Consider the following 14,118-nt stretch of genomic DNA (forward strand, 5'->3'; position numbering starts at 1 on the left):
AAAAAATGGCTGAAAACCATTCATGTGGTGATGTGCCATGTTAAAATATGATGGTTCATGTGCTCTGATGGTGCAGAATGAACAGATCCACTGCTCCCTAGAAACACACACACGAATCAAAAGTCAGAATATTGATATGTGATCTTGCTCTGGCACATAACCTGAATCCATACAGACTAGAGGTCATGACATACTGAGTGAGGTTACCATGGAAACCAGGGAGGGTGGGACATATCAGATTTTGTGCTCTGCAGACCTGGCATTTGCAGTTGACATCATGAAGTTCTAATATTTTCCTCTGGAAAGAGTGTCAAAACATTTATACTTTGATATTTCAGTATAGTAAATAATATAATTGCACAGATGTGGCCAGAAGACTTCAAAATATTTTTTTCTTAGACTTGGTGTTTTCAGACTACTTCAAAGCAAGGTTTTTTATTTTTCTGAGAGAGCGGGAGAGAGAGCGGGTTCATAAAAGTTAAAATGGGTTGAATTTAGAGTGTTTCAGGTTTGGCTATTTAGCTAGGTTTTAAACTGTAAAATCTGGCATCATCACCAGAAATGAATAATATGAATAATATCCAGACTGTTCTTTACCATTATGAGAGTTCCAAGAGATGTTCTGTTGCTAGTGTTGTATCTTCTCCAGATCCCATTGGGTAACACGGACTTAACAAACCCCTCGGGGGTGAGCCAGCACAACTCTGTTCTAATGCATTTTCCACATCTCCCTGAGGCAGAGACACTCATGGTTAGGTTTTTTTTTTTTAATCACAATAGGTGATTGGTTTCAGAACAGGGATGGGTGGGTGCACTGCTGGTGAACCACAGCACCACACAGTTTGGGTTTCTTCCTCCAAAAAAAAATCTGCTGCAACTTATCATGCTATTTGAATACAAGTATACTGAAGCATAATAAACACCACATTATGCAGTGTTTATGTGGAATAGACTGAAATAGGTACTATATGTTATAGCTACGATATCTGGTACTTACACAGAATAGACTTATGGAATGTTTATGTGGTGTAGACTGGACTATGCAGTGTTTATGTGGAACACACTGCATTATGTGTTATGTATTACAATGAAACTCCAGGATTCTTCCAGAACATTTAGGAAAAGAAGCTAAACTTGCCTTTGAAGTATCCTCAAAAGATTACCACATAAGGCACAATTACCACACAGGGCCCTATGAACCTTGTGATCTATAAATGATGGGTGTGTAGTCGTGTGTTTAACATTGTAAAAGTTTTGTACACACACACACAAACCTGTAGCAAAGCGCTTTTTGTGTAGAGTTCCTGTGTCTGTGAAACAGAAAAAGAATCACCATGGAACAATGCCATGATATTTTCATCATCTTAATCATCATCTTCACTGTTACTAGTCCCATAGTCGAAATGGACTCTGATATGGTGTATACTGTCATGTTCGTGGACCGGAGCTTCTCCTGTTTCCCTGACTTCATGATCTTCATGTGTTCCAGTCCTTAGTTTCGTTTTCTCCACCTCCTCGTTTGTTTCAATAAGTTATTTCAATAAGTATTGTGTTAGTTCTCATTAGTTTCTGTATTTAAACACCGTGTTTGTGGGCACTCTTTGCGATGTCTCGTCTACTCGTTTCTGAGCCATTATTTAGCTTTGTCTGGCATTCTGGTTTGTTTCAGCTCTGCCTGTATTTTGGATTTGCTCTCTGCCTGTTCCCTATTTTCCGGTTGCTCCTGGACTGATTTCTTGATTACAACCTTGGCTTGTGTACTTTGGATTCTGATTGTGGACTATGCATATTCTCTAATAAAGCTGCATTACTTCGAGCGACTCTGTACATGCTCAGAACGTTACAACCGTGCCTGTTTGTGGCAGAAAAAATATCACTATATAAAATCAATAACAAGCCTTCATTTTTATAACCTTAACTTTTATCATCTTTATAATCTTGAAAACATGCCTCAAAATAGGGCTTGCATTGGCACACCATGAGTTCAGTTCAGCTACTGCATTTATTTTTCTGTTGCTTGTAGATTATAGCTACGTAGCTAGCAAGCCATTTTTTCTTCAAAATAACATTGATATCACACTTTACTTTCATGTTAATAATGCACATTAGGAAAGAGCACCGACTTCTCACACAGATGTGTAGCCAGCTACTTTTCATAAGTGTCATTTGAGTCCAATGCCGTCAGATGTGCCTGTTGTCTGTTCATTATGTAGGTATTTTGTCCAGTTGTTGACCTTACCGATGCAAAGCAGCATCATTCAATGATCATCTTTAGAGATTTCACTAACCCTCCCACACATGACAGGTAGTGATGTACAAAATTGTAAAAATTAGTTGAAAATGTAACGGAAGGACCACTGACGAATATAATGGAGTTTTACTTTTAGTATATTTTGAGAGTGAGAAAGAGGCAGAGAGAGACAGAGTGCGAAACTAGCAGCCTATTGGCAAACCACTGATATGCCAGGCAAATGGGGGAAATATGTGAGATGGTGTTGGAAGGACTGGAACAGAGCAACGGGGCATAGTTATTGTAGCTCTCGTGAGCTAAAGCTTCTCATCATTAATTCTGCTTAAATCTTTTCCATTTTCCTTTCCAACGTACTATGATTATTTGAAAAGAACAACTCACAATAAAGCGTTGTATGAAGTGAATTGAATTGACTTTATTTGTCCACTAATAAGCTTTGGACTAATAAACTTTGGACTTAAAAGAATTACAAGAAACACCTACACATATATACGAAATATGATAATGAATATACGTTTGTTCAGCATTTGATAATATGACCACAGCAAACAGGATTAAATTAGAAAGATTAGTTTCATATAACAAATCCTAGAGGAAAATGCCCTGTTATTTATGTTATGAGATGAAGGCTTCTGACTGAGGAAAGATACTATTGGATATTAAAGATGGTTTTGAACTCCCGCTCAAACATCTGGCTTAGTGTGGATCCCATCATTATTATCAAATGATTATCCTATAAACAGTGAGAAAAAAAAGACACGAAGTCATTATTTTAAGTAGTAACTGCAGTAACAGTAACAAAATTCAATATATTACGTAAAATATTTAATTGTTACATTAATATTACATTACAGTAAGCCAGGTCTCAACCAGGTGATTACAGTTCATTAACAACCAATGCATCATTCTGAATATACACAGACCTTGAATGATGATTAAACCTCCTAAATTATGTAACTTTCTGTATGTACAGTTCCCTGCATGTCTCTATATTCACTGTATTTGTCTCTCACCCTGTTAACGGTGGTACAGTTCTGGAAGATGAGACTGATGTCAGACACAAAGTGTCGCAGTGTTTCATATTTTTGACTGTGAAGTTTGTCCTTCACTCTGTCCAACCACATGGGCTCAGAGATGAAGTCCCTGTACCTACGCACCTGTGCAAGAGCAATGGAGACCCACAGCATGAAGCCAGTGAAGACAACCATATAGACCACCATTTCCAGGTTCCCGTGCCTTTAAATAATGTTTTATGAAACATTACGGGTTGTTTGTTTGCGATCATTGTATAATTGTGGATTTATTACTTCAAGTCTACTTGAAGTAATTGTCTAATAATTAAGGTGAATAAAAACATGTCCAATTATGGCAATAACTTAGGTAACGTTGAATGTTACATTGTGATGCTAAGATAATGATGTACATTAATATTTGCCCTACGTATGTCATACAGGTATTTTTGAAGTTACACTGGCTAGACTGCACACATTTAGACTGCTAGTTGTCACGGGCTGCTCCAGCCCCCATAAATCACGTGGTACGGCCCGCCGAGTGCACGGGGATCCATATGTACTGTGTTTATTTGTGTTGTAACCACGCCCCCCGGATTGCACACACGTGTACAGGATTTAGTGTTAATGTCTTACGCCTATTTAAACCCCTGTCCATGTGCACTCCCATTGTTGATCATTGTCGCTATGTGTGTTTAACTAGATGTGTGTAGCCGTAACGTTAGTTTGTCCCATGTCAAAGTGTAGGTGTTTATCCTTTAATGTTAAGTGTATAGTTATGTTCATTATATGTGTTATACGTGAGTGCCACCGTTGTCTTAAATGTGTAATGTCAATAAATGTTCTGCACGAACAAGGAAGTCTGTGCGTCCTGCCATGCGCCCTGCGGCACTCGGGCCAGCAGCTATGTTACACTAGTATAGTATAATTTGTCAGCATTCGATGAACATTGAAGTAAGTAACAGTATGAATATTTAGAAATTGAAGTCAGAGGTGAAAATAAAGGTAATGGGAGTATTAAAGAAGTGCAAGACTTACCACTGTGCTGGGGTCTTTACTAAACACACGCTGTGTGTCCTCTTTATACATACACAACAGCAAATACTCACAGTGCTGACAAAGGAACATACACAGACACACAAACACTTACTGATGTTTATGCAGTGTTTCTCCTGCATTAGTGCGGCTGTTAACCTAACCCATCCACACTACCCTTACAGGAGGGCAACATAGAACCCTGCCCTAACAAACTATAAAAGCATTGAAAATCAAAGAAGAAGCTTGGGAAAGTGTTATATTGTGTCATGAATTTTATTTCCACCAGTAAATACTTCCATGACAAATAGCTTTAAACAGTTTCTTAACCAACTGGGTGCAAGAATTTGGTACAGTACTGTATAAACGTGTCTTTGTTTAGTGGGTGTGTTTGTATGTATGTGTGTTTGTGGGCAGAGTTACCAGGATGTACTGAGAAACGGGACAATCCAAAGCTTGTTCTTCAGTCATGGTTCCGTGACGCAACCAATGTTGGTTATTCTTCAGCACACAGTAAGTGCACATCCACTTGTCACTGTGCGTCAACACACACACAGAGTGCACAATCAACAGTTAATGGTCTATATAAGGTTAGTAATTAACAACCTCACACAGGATATTTCTCAGGAACTTTGGCAATCAACAACCAACCAAACAAATCAAATGAAGAAACTAATTTAGGAACCTTTACACCACAAAGTTTACAAACATACTATATATATATAATATATTTTAGTGGATGAACTGATGCTGTTAGAAACCTTCTCTTGTAGTCAGGGGTATCATTTCCTAACCAGGACTTCAAATCCCCTCCCCAACTATCTAAACCCAGTGAGTCATGATGGACACCTGGTAAGTGGGTATATTTATCAGCTTTTTCTTCTTATTTTTAAAAAATGGAAAACTGGTGAATAACAAGCCATGCTGTGACAAGTGGATAACAACCTGTGATAACACACACTGTGTCAATGTGCACTCACGCGAACATACACACACGCAAACACACACACTTATGTACAAAAAGACATAATATTGCTACTCTCACGCCTATCTGTTACTCTCGATGCATCTGTCTTTCTCCCTCTCTCCTTCTCTTTCTCACCCCAGTGTGTTGTTGTGTAGAGCTGGAATGTGGCAGTGACAATGAAAAGCTCGGGGGCACTCGTCACAACACACCAAATGTCCATCAGAGTTACAGATGAAGCACTCATCATCGTTATCTTGATCCAGCTGGTAATGAGAGAAAACAAAGAAAAAAGAAGCTGTCTTAAATATTTACAGAATTATATTAAAATCGTATATGTATTATCTCATTTATTCAATCTGTGCCTCGCCATTCAATTAAAACAGAAAAATGTAGTAATGTTGTAACATTAGAAATGGCCAAACAGTAATGCTTAAACAGAGTTTAACAGTCCTTCAGTAATATTTAGATTTTTTGTTATACAGGATATTCAGGTATTTCTAGTCTGAGCTCTGGAACTGCTTTCCCACTCACCAGCTCCTGCTCTGTAGGACTGCAGAGGTCACACTTGCACAGCAGTGAATGCACCTTCAGAATCTTCTACAGACACAAAATACAAATATTAAATTTGACCTGAATCCATGTTAAATAAAAACAGCCCTATTAAACACTGGTTATGGGTCCACTGTTTTAGTTTGTTACCTCAGAAAGGGTGTTACCTGCACAAACACGGGTAATAAACCTAAAACAACCCTCCGGCTTCTTTTCCTCCCTCCCTGCTCTTCTAACACCTATCATGCACTTAAGTGGTTAAGGTACTCAACTAGTAATCAGAAGGTTGCCAGTTCAAGCCCCATCACCACCAGGTAACAGCCATTATATCCCTGAGCAAGACCCATAACCCTAATTGCTCAAGTTCTATTCAGTAAGTTGCTTTGCATAAACGTATCAGCTAAATGCCGCAAATGTAAACTCACAGAACATACACTCCATCTGGGCTTCTCCAGGCCACTAGAAACATAAACTACCATTATCTCTGTTATTTACAAAGCTCTGGTTTCCTGTACACTCTGTCTCAGTTTCCACCATCAGCTCAAGGAGGTCTCTCATATTACCTGAAGTAGGTCGCTTAATGTTTTGCTGTGACATTTTATATCTCTTTTCCAGCACCCATCTGTCAGAGTTAATTCCTGCTTCACAAACTCCTCTGGAGTGAACCAACGTTCCTCCGTACGGATGCTTTTACCCCGCGTACCTGCAGCAGTTAAAGGGAACGTTGGAGCTCAGGAACACACCAATACACCTCAATCATTCACATGCATTTGTTCTGTTACCTCCTACATCTTTGAATTATTGCTGAGAAACACTAATTAAAATGTGTTCTGTCAAATATTTTTCACATTGTTTTTAAACAACCTGATTGTCAGATGAAGATTTTAATTGTGATAAAACCAATAAACAGTTATACACTCCAAAAACACTTCTGCAGAATCCACACTGCACTGACTTATGCTCTAGTGTGTTAAGTAACATGAGGCTAAACTGTAAACACCTGCATACACTACATACACCTACCTGAAGCAAATCTGCTTTTGAATAAAACCCCACTGACAGACCCACAGCTGACTGGCAAAGAAGGAGCCTGAAACTCAGATAAATCCACTGCCTCTCCTTCCTCTTCATCCTCCTCCTCTCTCTCCTCTCTCTGCTCAACTGATTCCTCCATTTCTTCACTAGATGCTGACATTAAAAGAGAGGGGTGGAGCAACACACCCACACAAACACACACAACAAACATAATCAAACTTTTACACAGACATCCCCTGAATCATGTACATTATCAGAGAACCATAGAGAGAATAATGCATAAAGAATTAAAGAGGACTGTGGACTAACAAGGGCTGGAGCTTTTTGAGGAGCTGAGAGGGCAGAGCTGTCTTTTACTCTGCTAGGACAGATGCAAACAAATTTAAAAAACCTGCTTACACTCCATGACTCCTGGTGCAGCTTTCGAGCTGGGGGTGGGTAGGGTTGTTGTGCATGCAAATACATGCATAGCAACTGGTGTATGGACTCTAAAATAATTGGCAACCTACAGGTCCAGCAATGCTGCAGAATACAGTATCACCAGGGCCAACCTGAAAAGGTCATAGGGCTTGTTAAAATGGCTCACAAGCAGAAGGTAGAGGTCCTGGGTTATTACTTCACAAGTAATAACCCAGGATGTGGATGGAATATATCCTGTCCATAAAACCCCCAAGACCAGTGAGACTTAACTATCTGAGCAGCTCACAGATTCTTTGCCCAATTTCAGTAACAAGGAAACAGCAACCAGATGACAGTCCACAGGATCAGACTCAACACTTATACTACACACCCATGACACATCGTGAGACGGGTGATCAGCAGTGCGAACTCCAGGAAAGCGGCAGGTCCTGCTCGAATTCCTGGATGAATGCGGCAAGGCTTTGATGCTCAACTAGCAGAGATATTCAGCATTTTCAGCAGGTCTCTGTCAGGCTCCTGAGTGGTGCAACAGAAGAGCATTTGGCCTATTGTCAGGAGTTTGATCCCCAGTGATCCCACAGCCATCTGTGGCTGGGAGCCTGAGAGAGCAAAATTGTATGTACTCTTAGAGGGGTGTATACTCACTCTCCCTCCAAGTGTTGTTCTCCCAGCTGCCATGTGACAAGGGTGAATTACCTGATGAAAATTTCTAACCAGGGCTTCAGATCCCCCTCCCCAACACCCTAAAACCAACGTTCTTCAGTACAGATGCTTTTACCCCATTTACCTGCAGCAGTTAAAGGGAACGTTGGAGCTCAGGAACACACCAATACACCTCATTAATTCACATGCTTTTGTTCTGTCACCTCCTACAACTTTGAATTATTGTTGAGATCACTAATTAAAATGTGTGCTGTTGATGATTTTTCACAATGTTTTTAAAAACCTGGTTGACTGAGGAAGATTTTAATTGTGATAAAACTAATAAACAATTATACTGCAGACACTCCAAAAGCACTTCTGTAGAATGGACACTGCACTGACTTATGCTCTAGTGTGTTAAATAAGTGAGGCTAAAGCTACACTACATACACCTGACAAGGGTAACACGGGTGAATTAACAGATGAAAATTGAGGACTGCTGCCCCCCCTCCCCCGCAAAAAAACCTGACTCTGCCACAGGCAGTTGTCCACAAATGCTTCAAGACCATCACCACTGATCTAGTTCTAAATAGATTAGTTTCAAGTTTGGTTTATTTGTCACATACATAGTCATACACAGTATAACTCGCAGTGAAATGGTTGTAACATGCCGTCCTTCGAGCCGGATTAGCCACTAAGAGCCAGACAGTCCTCAACCAGTACCCCTGCACCTGGCTCCTGGCCTTCCTGACTGACTGTCCTCAGACACTTGGACTGGGAAAACATCACTCTTCCTCTCTAATACTGAACACTGGTGTCATGAGTCTGCCTTCAGTGCCTGGCTCAGACCATAGTTTTTCTCTTCATCAATGGAGACATGGTGGAAAGCTTCAAATTCCGGGGCGTCCACATGTTGCAGGATGTATAATAGACTGCCAATACACTGGTACTAATTTCTGAGCTCAATAAAGAAAGTCAGTCTCAGCAAAGATCTGCTTGTTACCTTCTACTGCTGTAGTACTGAGAGCATCCTTATGTACTGCATGTCAACATGGTTCACCAGCTGCACCACAGACAGATAGCAGGTCATCAACCGTGTGCCCAGAGAGTCATCGGAGCCCAGCTGTCACCTCTTCAAATAATCTGGAGCTCCTACTGTCTTCACAGAGCAAATCACCATTTGCTATGACCCTACAAACCTTATCACTTTCTTGCCTTCTATGTGGTGCTATAGGTGTACCAGCTTCTGCACTGACATTGAAATCTTTACTTCAGCACAATAAACCTCCTATACCAACCTGCCAAGACACCATTAGAAAAATATAAGTAGGGATGCACTAATATTGAATTTCTTGAGCCAATTCGATAACCAGTTATCGGTTGAAAGTCTAATATCACATCGAATTGATAATGACAAACTCAAAATTGGCTTTAATGGAAAATAAAATATTGGCTGCCAATATAACATGCACCTCTAAATATAAGATTGCATTTTACATGAATATATGTGTGCAATATGTAATATTAATCATCTGAAGCTGCTAATTTGCCTGCTGTGTATTTGCACTGCTGCTAACCTTTGCATGCCACTGTTTACTGACAGCCCTGTCACTTTAAAATAACAACTCTATCCAGATACTCTATAAGGACCTATGCTCAGACCTACATCCAGAAACATTCAAGACAAGACCCATGCAGACAAAAGAAATGTACAATGCCTTACTTCTTTCTATAAAACCTATCTTTTATACTTATATTTAATTCCTTCTTAGTTTGCCAGTGGTCAACCAATTCATTGATTAATTAATTAATTAATTTTAATTTAATTTTGACATAATATACACTGGCCAAAATTTTTGTTTTGTTTTTTACAAAGTTAAAATTTTTGATTACTAGTGAACATTATATATTAGTCATCTGCCTCTCTGCTCTATAAATATTGGCATTGGCCATTGAAAAACCCATGTCAGTTAACTATTAATATGATCATTCCAATGACAATCACAGTAAAGGTATGAGTATTTGCACACCACTATATAATATGCATATATCATATACATAAAGATCATACAACCATGCACACGTTATGAAAAATTATCACAATAACAACAAAAGCAAACTAGCACAATTCCATGTTTCTACACAGCCTCTTCTACCATATCATTAATGTTAGACAAATCACTAGCAGTGCTACAGTATATCCAAAAAGGAGTAAAACACCATCACAGGGAAACACAACAGCATTACAGGGAATGCAACACCATCACAGGAAACGCAATGCCATTATAGAGAATTCTGCATCGTTATAGAAAACGTTACAGGGAATGTAACGCCATTATGCAAGACCATTACAGATAATGGAACTCCATTACAGGGAATGCAACTCCACTACAGGGAGCACAATACTATTAGAGGTAAAACCATGCAATTACAGGGAATAAAACATCATTACAGGTGTGGTGGTAATACCACACCATCACACGTAATGCAATGTCATTACAGGGAATGAAATGCTATTACATGGAACACAACACAATTATAGATAACGCGACACCATTACAGGTAACGCAACAGACTTACAGAATTTGGGCTTCTTGGGGCTTTTCTGTTGGTTGGGGGAGGAAGAAGAGGATGGGCTGGGCTGCTCATCATCCTCAGTCTCTTCAACACTTTTCTTTCTCTTGTTTCTTCTTCTCTGCTTCTTTGCTGTGTTTTCTTCACTCTGGGGTGAATCTTTCAACTCCTCTGAATCAAGGAGTTTTGCATAGAATTTGTAAGACCCTGAATGAAAGATCACCATGAAAAAGTGCTTGAAGTCAAAACAACTACAGGAAAAACAAAATACAACAGTGGGTGGAACCATTACACACATAAAAATATCACAGCAGAACAAATTAACGTTCAGTCATACACATGCATACTGTAAATGCTGAATAAGTAAAAACAAGAATTTCAGTAGTAGGTTTACAAGTAGAGAACATTATAGAATGAGCAGTTGCACAGATTGAGAAGCTGTATAAGTGTCTGAGAGGAACGGACCATCCATCAGGCTTTTTCTGAGCCCACACAGAACTGGGTATTTCTGCAGGATGTGGCCATGGAATACACATCTCCAAAACACCTTCACCTTGTCGCTTCTCTCCTTCTCCAGCCTGTCCAAAACCTCATACACACCATCCTTTTTCTTCTCCTTATACCTCATCCTTATCACCTTCTGCAAGAATAGAGAGAGAGAGAGGTGCACAAGAAGACTGGCTAGCTATGTTGTTATTTAATAGAAAGAAGGTGACTGAAAAGCAATTCTTGCCTTATATAGTTTTTCTGGGACCAAATCATGGTCTCGCAGCTGGTTGAGGAACGTGTTCGGTTGCTCCATGCAGGACATTTCCGTCTTTTTGCAGTGGAAAAACTGAATCAACTCCTCATTCGGTATAAAGTTTAAAAAGGCTAATGGCTTCATTATAAAATGCGTCGTCCCACAGTCAGTCGTCTGTTCAGGAAAACGACAGTAAAATTAAATAGCAGTTATAAAGCCTCAAATTATGTACAGTAGCATAACTTTAAATCGCGTGTACAGTCAAAGAGAATTAAACTGCTTTTCAAAATAAATCTCGAACTATGTTTTTGTTTCTAAATAAATGACAAACTAACATTTCATAGGCCACGGTTATATACGGTTTAACAAAACGCCCTAATCCTAATTCTGCCGTGTATATCCTCGTTCGTATAGGAGTTATAATGTCAGTGTACCACGATGCGGCTCCCAATTGAATGTTCAGTCAAGTAAGAGTCTTACTTGTGATTTCTACAAATTTCATGTCCAGGATGGCGGCCGCACCTGCTCCTCAGAACACAAAGGAAATAACCTGATGTAGGGGAAAGGAAACGTTTCAGCTGGCTCCTTTCACTACCGCGTCCGGAGAACGTTCAGAGAACGCTCGAATAACGCTCGTATAACTAATAAAATAATGGCTGTCGGTTTCTGAGAAACACCAGAGAATAAAGAGTATTCAAGTTAGAATACCATAGGACATATATGGTCTAGCCCATTAAACTACACATATTTTAGATCTTTTTAAACATTATTTGTCAACTTGTAACGTGATTTTAAAACATTTATATACTATATAATCCTTGTTAAAATTAGAAAGTTGCTGTTTTACCTTCAGCTAAAATACATATGCATCTCATAATACAGAGGTATCTCGTAAATGATTTCACATTTTACATTTTATGTGTCGAGAATAAGTGATGAATTGACGGTATTACGTCTTCTAGTCTGTCCTTCATATTTCGCAATAATGTTACAGGCCGATCAAAGAATAAATTAATTGCCGAAGAACCTTCACACAAACACCGTAATAATTGCTATTTCTGACTTTTAAAATTCAGTACAATTTACCTCCATCTAATCTGTTTGTTTCAGGTTAGGTGAGTCAGTATAATTTCTGAGATACTCTAATACTGACTTTAAAATATATACTTTGAAACCACTGGTGTGGTTCCATCTGGTGGCTAAAACAGAAATTGTACAGTATTTCCGTCAAGAACGTGTTTGAATCGGCGTTATCCAGATGTTTTCGGCGACCGAAAACACACACATAGACTCACTCTCTCTCACTCTCACTCTCTCACTCTCTCTCTCTCTCTCTCTCTCTCTCTCTCTCTCTCTCGGCAGCTGTCTGGCACGCTCTAAACCATTATGCCTACAGAGAGGCTCTATGCTGAAGGGAGTCATTTTAAACTACCATCATTTCCATTAGATCTTATGGAGAAATCTGTCATATTTATTATGCATGCATTGATTGTGGATTATTGGATCAAGAAGGGATTGTCTAGATCTGTGTTTATTACATACATGTATGTTTTAATAATTATTAATTATTGTTATTAATATTAATAGTATTAATTAGCATTCTAAGGTTACTGAGACAGCACTTGTGAGAGTGGCTGTCTTCCCCTACAGCTTTTCTTTGTACTGGTTTCAGTTGTAAGGTACTTTATATTTTGTCGTCATGTGCCACAGGGCAACAATGTCATAATTACATTGGTATCTACCCGGACAGAAACCGCCACTATCATTCAGAAATCAAATTTCAGAAGCTTCTGCCTTAAATGCTGACTGTACCAAATCATCATAATTAGTCCATCCCAGGTTCCAGCTTCCGTGGTTTCCCTGTCTTGTGTGTTTTTGTTCCATGCCTTAGTTTCATTTGCTCCTCCCCTGGTTTGATTGCTTGTACCTGTCCCTTCTTTCTACCTTTTTTTTTTTTACTCTGTCTTGGTCACTGTGTTTTGGCTGTTCATTGTTATGCTTCACTGCAGTTATGTGTTTGGTTGTTTTGATGTTTTTGCAAAGCCTGTAAGTTTGCACTCCGTGTGTTAGTGTTATCTTAGCCTCCTGTTCCCTAGTCTTTGTTATAGCCTGCTTCCCATTTGCCTTTGTGTACTTTTGCTTTGTGTCTTCTAGCTTTCATGTATCCTAGCCCTTGTCTTGTTAATCATGTATCCCCGTACACTCCATGTTGTCTCTTTGACCCTGGACTACGACAAAGACTCTGATTCTGGCTTTGCACCTATTAAATCTTGCTCTTCTCTGCACATGCGTCTGCCTCCTTACTGCGCAACGTTACTGAATGAACAGCCAAACAAGGACGGCGCAAGAGAGCAAGACTCTGGGAGGTGGTTTTGCTGGGATGAAACTCCGGCTGTTTCCACACAGTCCGAGTTCATTACGTCTCAGCGTCACCAATTCAGAGATAGCAAATCCCCTGGCGCTGCAGGTACACGGGCATCTCGTCATTCCCGGATGAAGCAGGATCCCGTATATTTTGATGACGACGAGATCCCAGGTAAGTGCAGAGAGTCTACCCGTCTTGACCAACACTGCAGGGGGGAGCGGCCTGCAGTGCAAGGCGTGAGTTGGCGGAGTGAATGCACAGACCATCCATGGCTAGGTATTCCATGGGCATTAAAGCACAACTGCGAGCTCCCTATCACTCGCGTGAGCCCTGGGTTCTGCCGAGAGGGTTCTGTGTCTGTGTGTTCCTCCAGGGTCACCAGTATCTGTGGCTATCCCGCAAGCCATCCGTCCTGAGCAGGTTCCTGTTCCCCGCATGAGAGACGCCGCCCGTCCTGAGCCGGTTCCTGTTCCCGGTGTAAGAGACGCCGCCCATCCTGAGCCGGTTCCTGTTCCCGGTGTGAGAGAT

General features: G+C 40.0%; 2 protein-coding genes across 2 annotated transcripts; both read right to left on the reverse strand.

Annotated features, from left to right (window-relative positions):
- Positions 1 to 2,709: 2,709 nt before the first annotated feature.
- Positions 2,710 to 7,253, reverse strand: LOC113587827 (nuclear body protein SP140-like protein). Its single transcript, XM_027026715.2, has 8 exons — positions 7,247 to 7,253; positions 6,836 to 7,000; positions 6,376 to 6,515; positions 5,795 to 5,860; positions 5,399 to 5,526; positions 4,720 to 4,831; positions 3,265 to 3,408; positions 2,710 to 2,984 (listed from the first exon to the last, which is right to left on the reverse strand). Exons 1-8 carry the CDS (start codon positions 7,251 to 7,253, stop codon positions 2,901 to 2,903), a joined length of 846 nt encoding a protein of 281 aa, XP_026882516.2. The 3' UTR covers positions 2,710 to 2,900.
- Positions 7,254 to 7,735: 482 nt separating this feature from the next.
- On the reverse strand, positions 7,736 to 11,369 carry LOC113587835. The gene is made up of 4 exons (XM_027026720.2): positions 11,217 to 11,369; positions 10,949 to 11,123; positions 10,490 to 10,690; positions 7,736 to 7,866 (listed from the first exon to the last, which is right to left on the reverse strand). Exons 1-4 carry the CDS (start codon positions 11,367 to 11,369, stop codon positions 7,736 to 7,738), a joined length of 660 nt encoding a protein of 219 aa, XP_026882521.1.
- Between the last annotated feature and the right edge of the window lie 2,749 nt (positions 11,370 to 14,118).

The sequence above is a fragment of the Electrophorus electricus genome, chromosome 4 (genome assembly GCF_013358815.1).
Source record: "Electrophorus electricus isolate fEleEle1 chromosome 4, fEleEle1.pri, whole genome shotgun sequence".
NCBI classification, from domain to species: Eukaryota; Metazoa; Chordata; class Actinopteri; order Gymnotiformes; family Gymnotidae; genus Electrophorus; species Electrophorus electricus.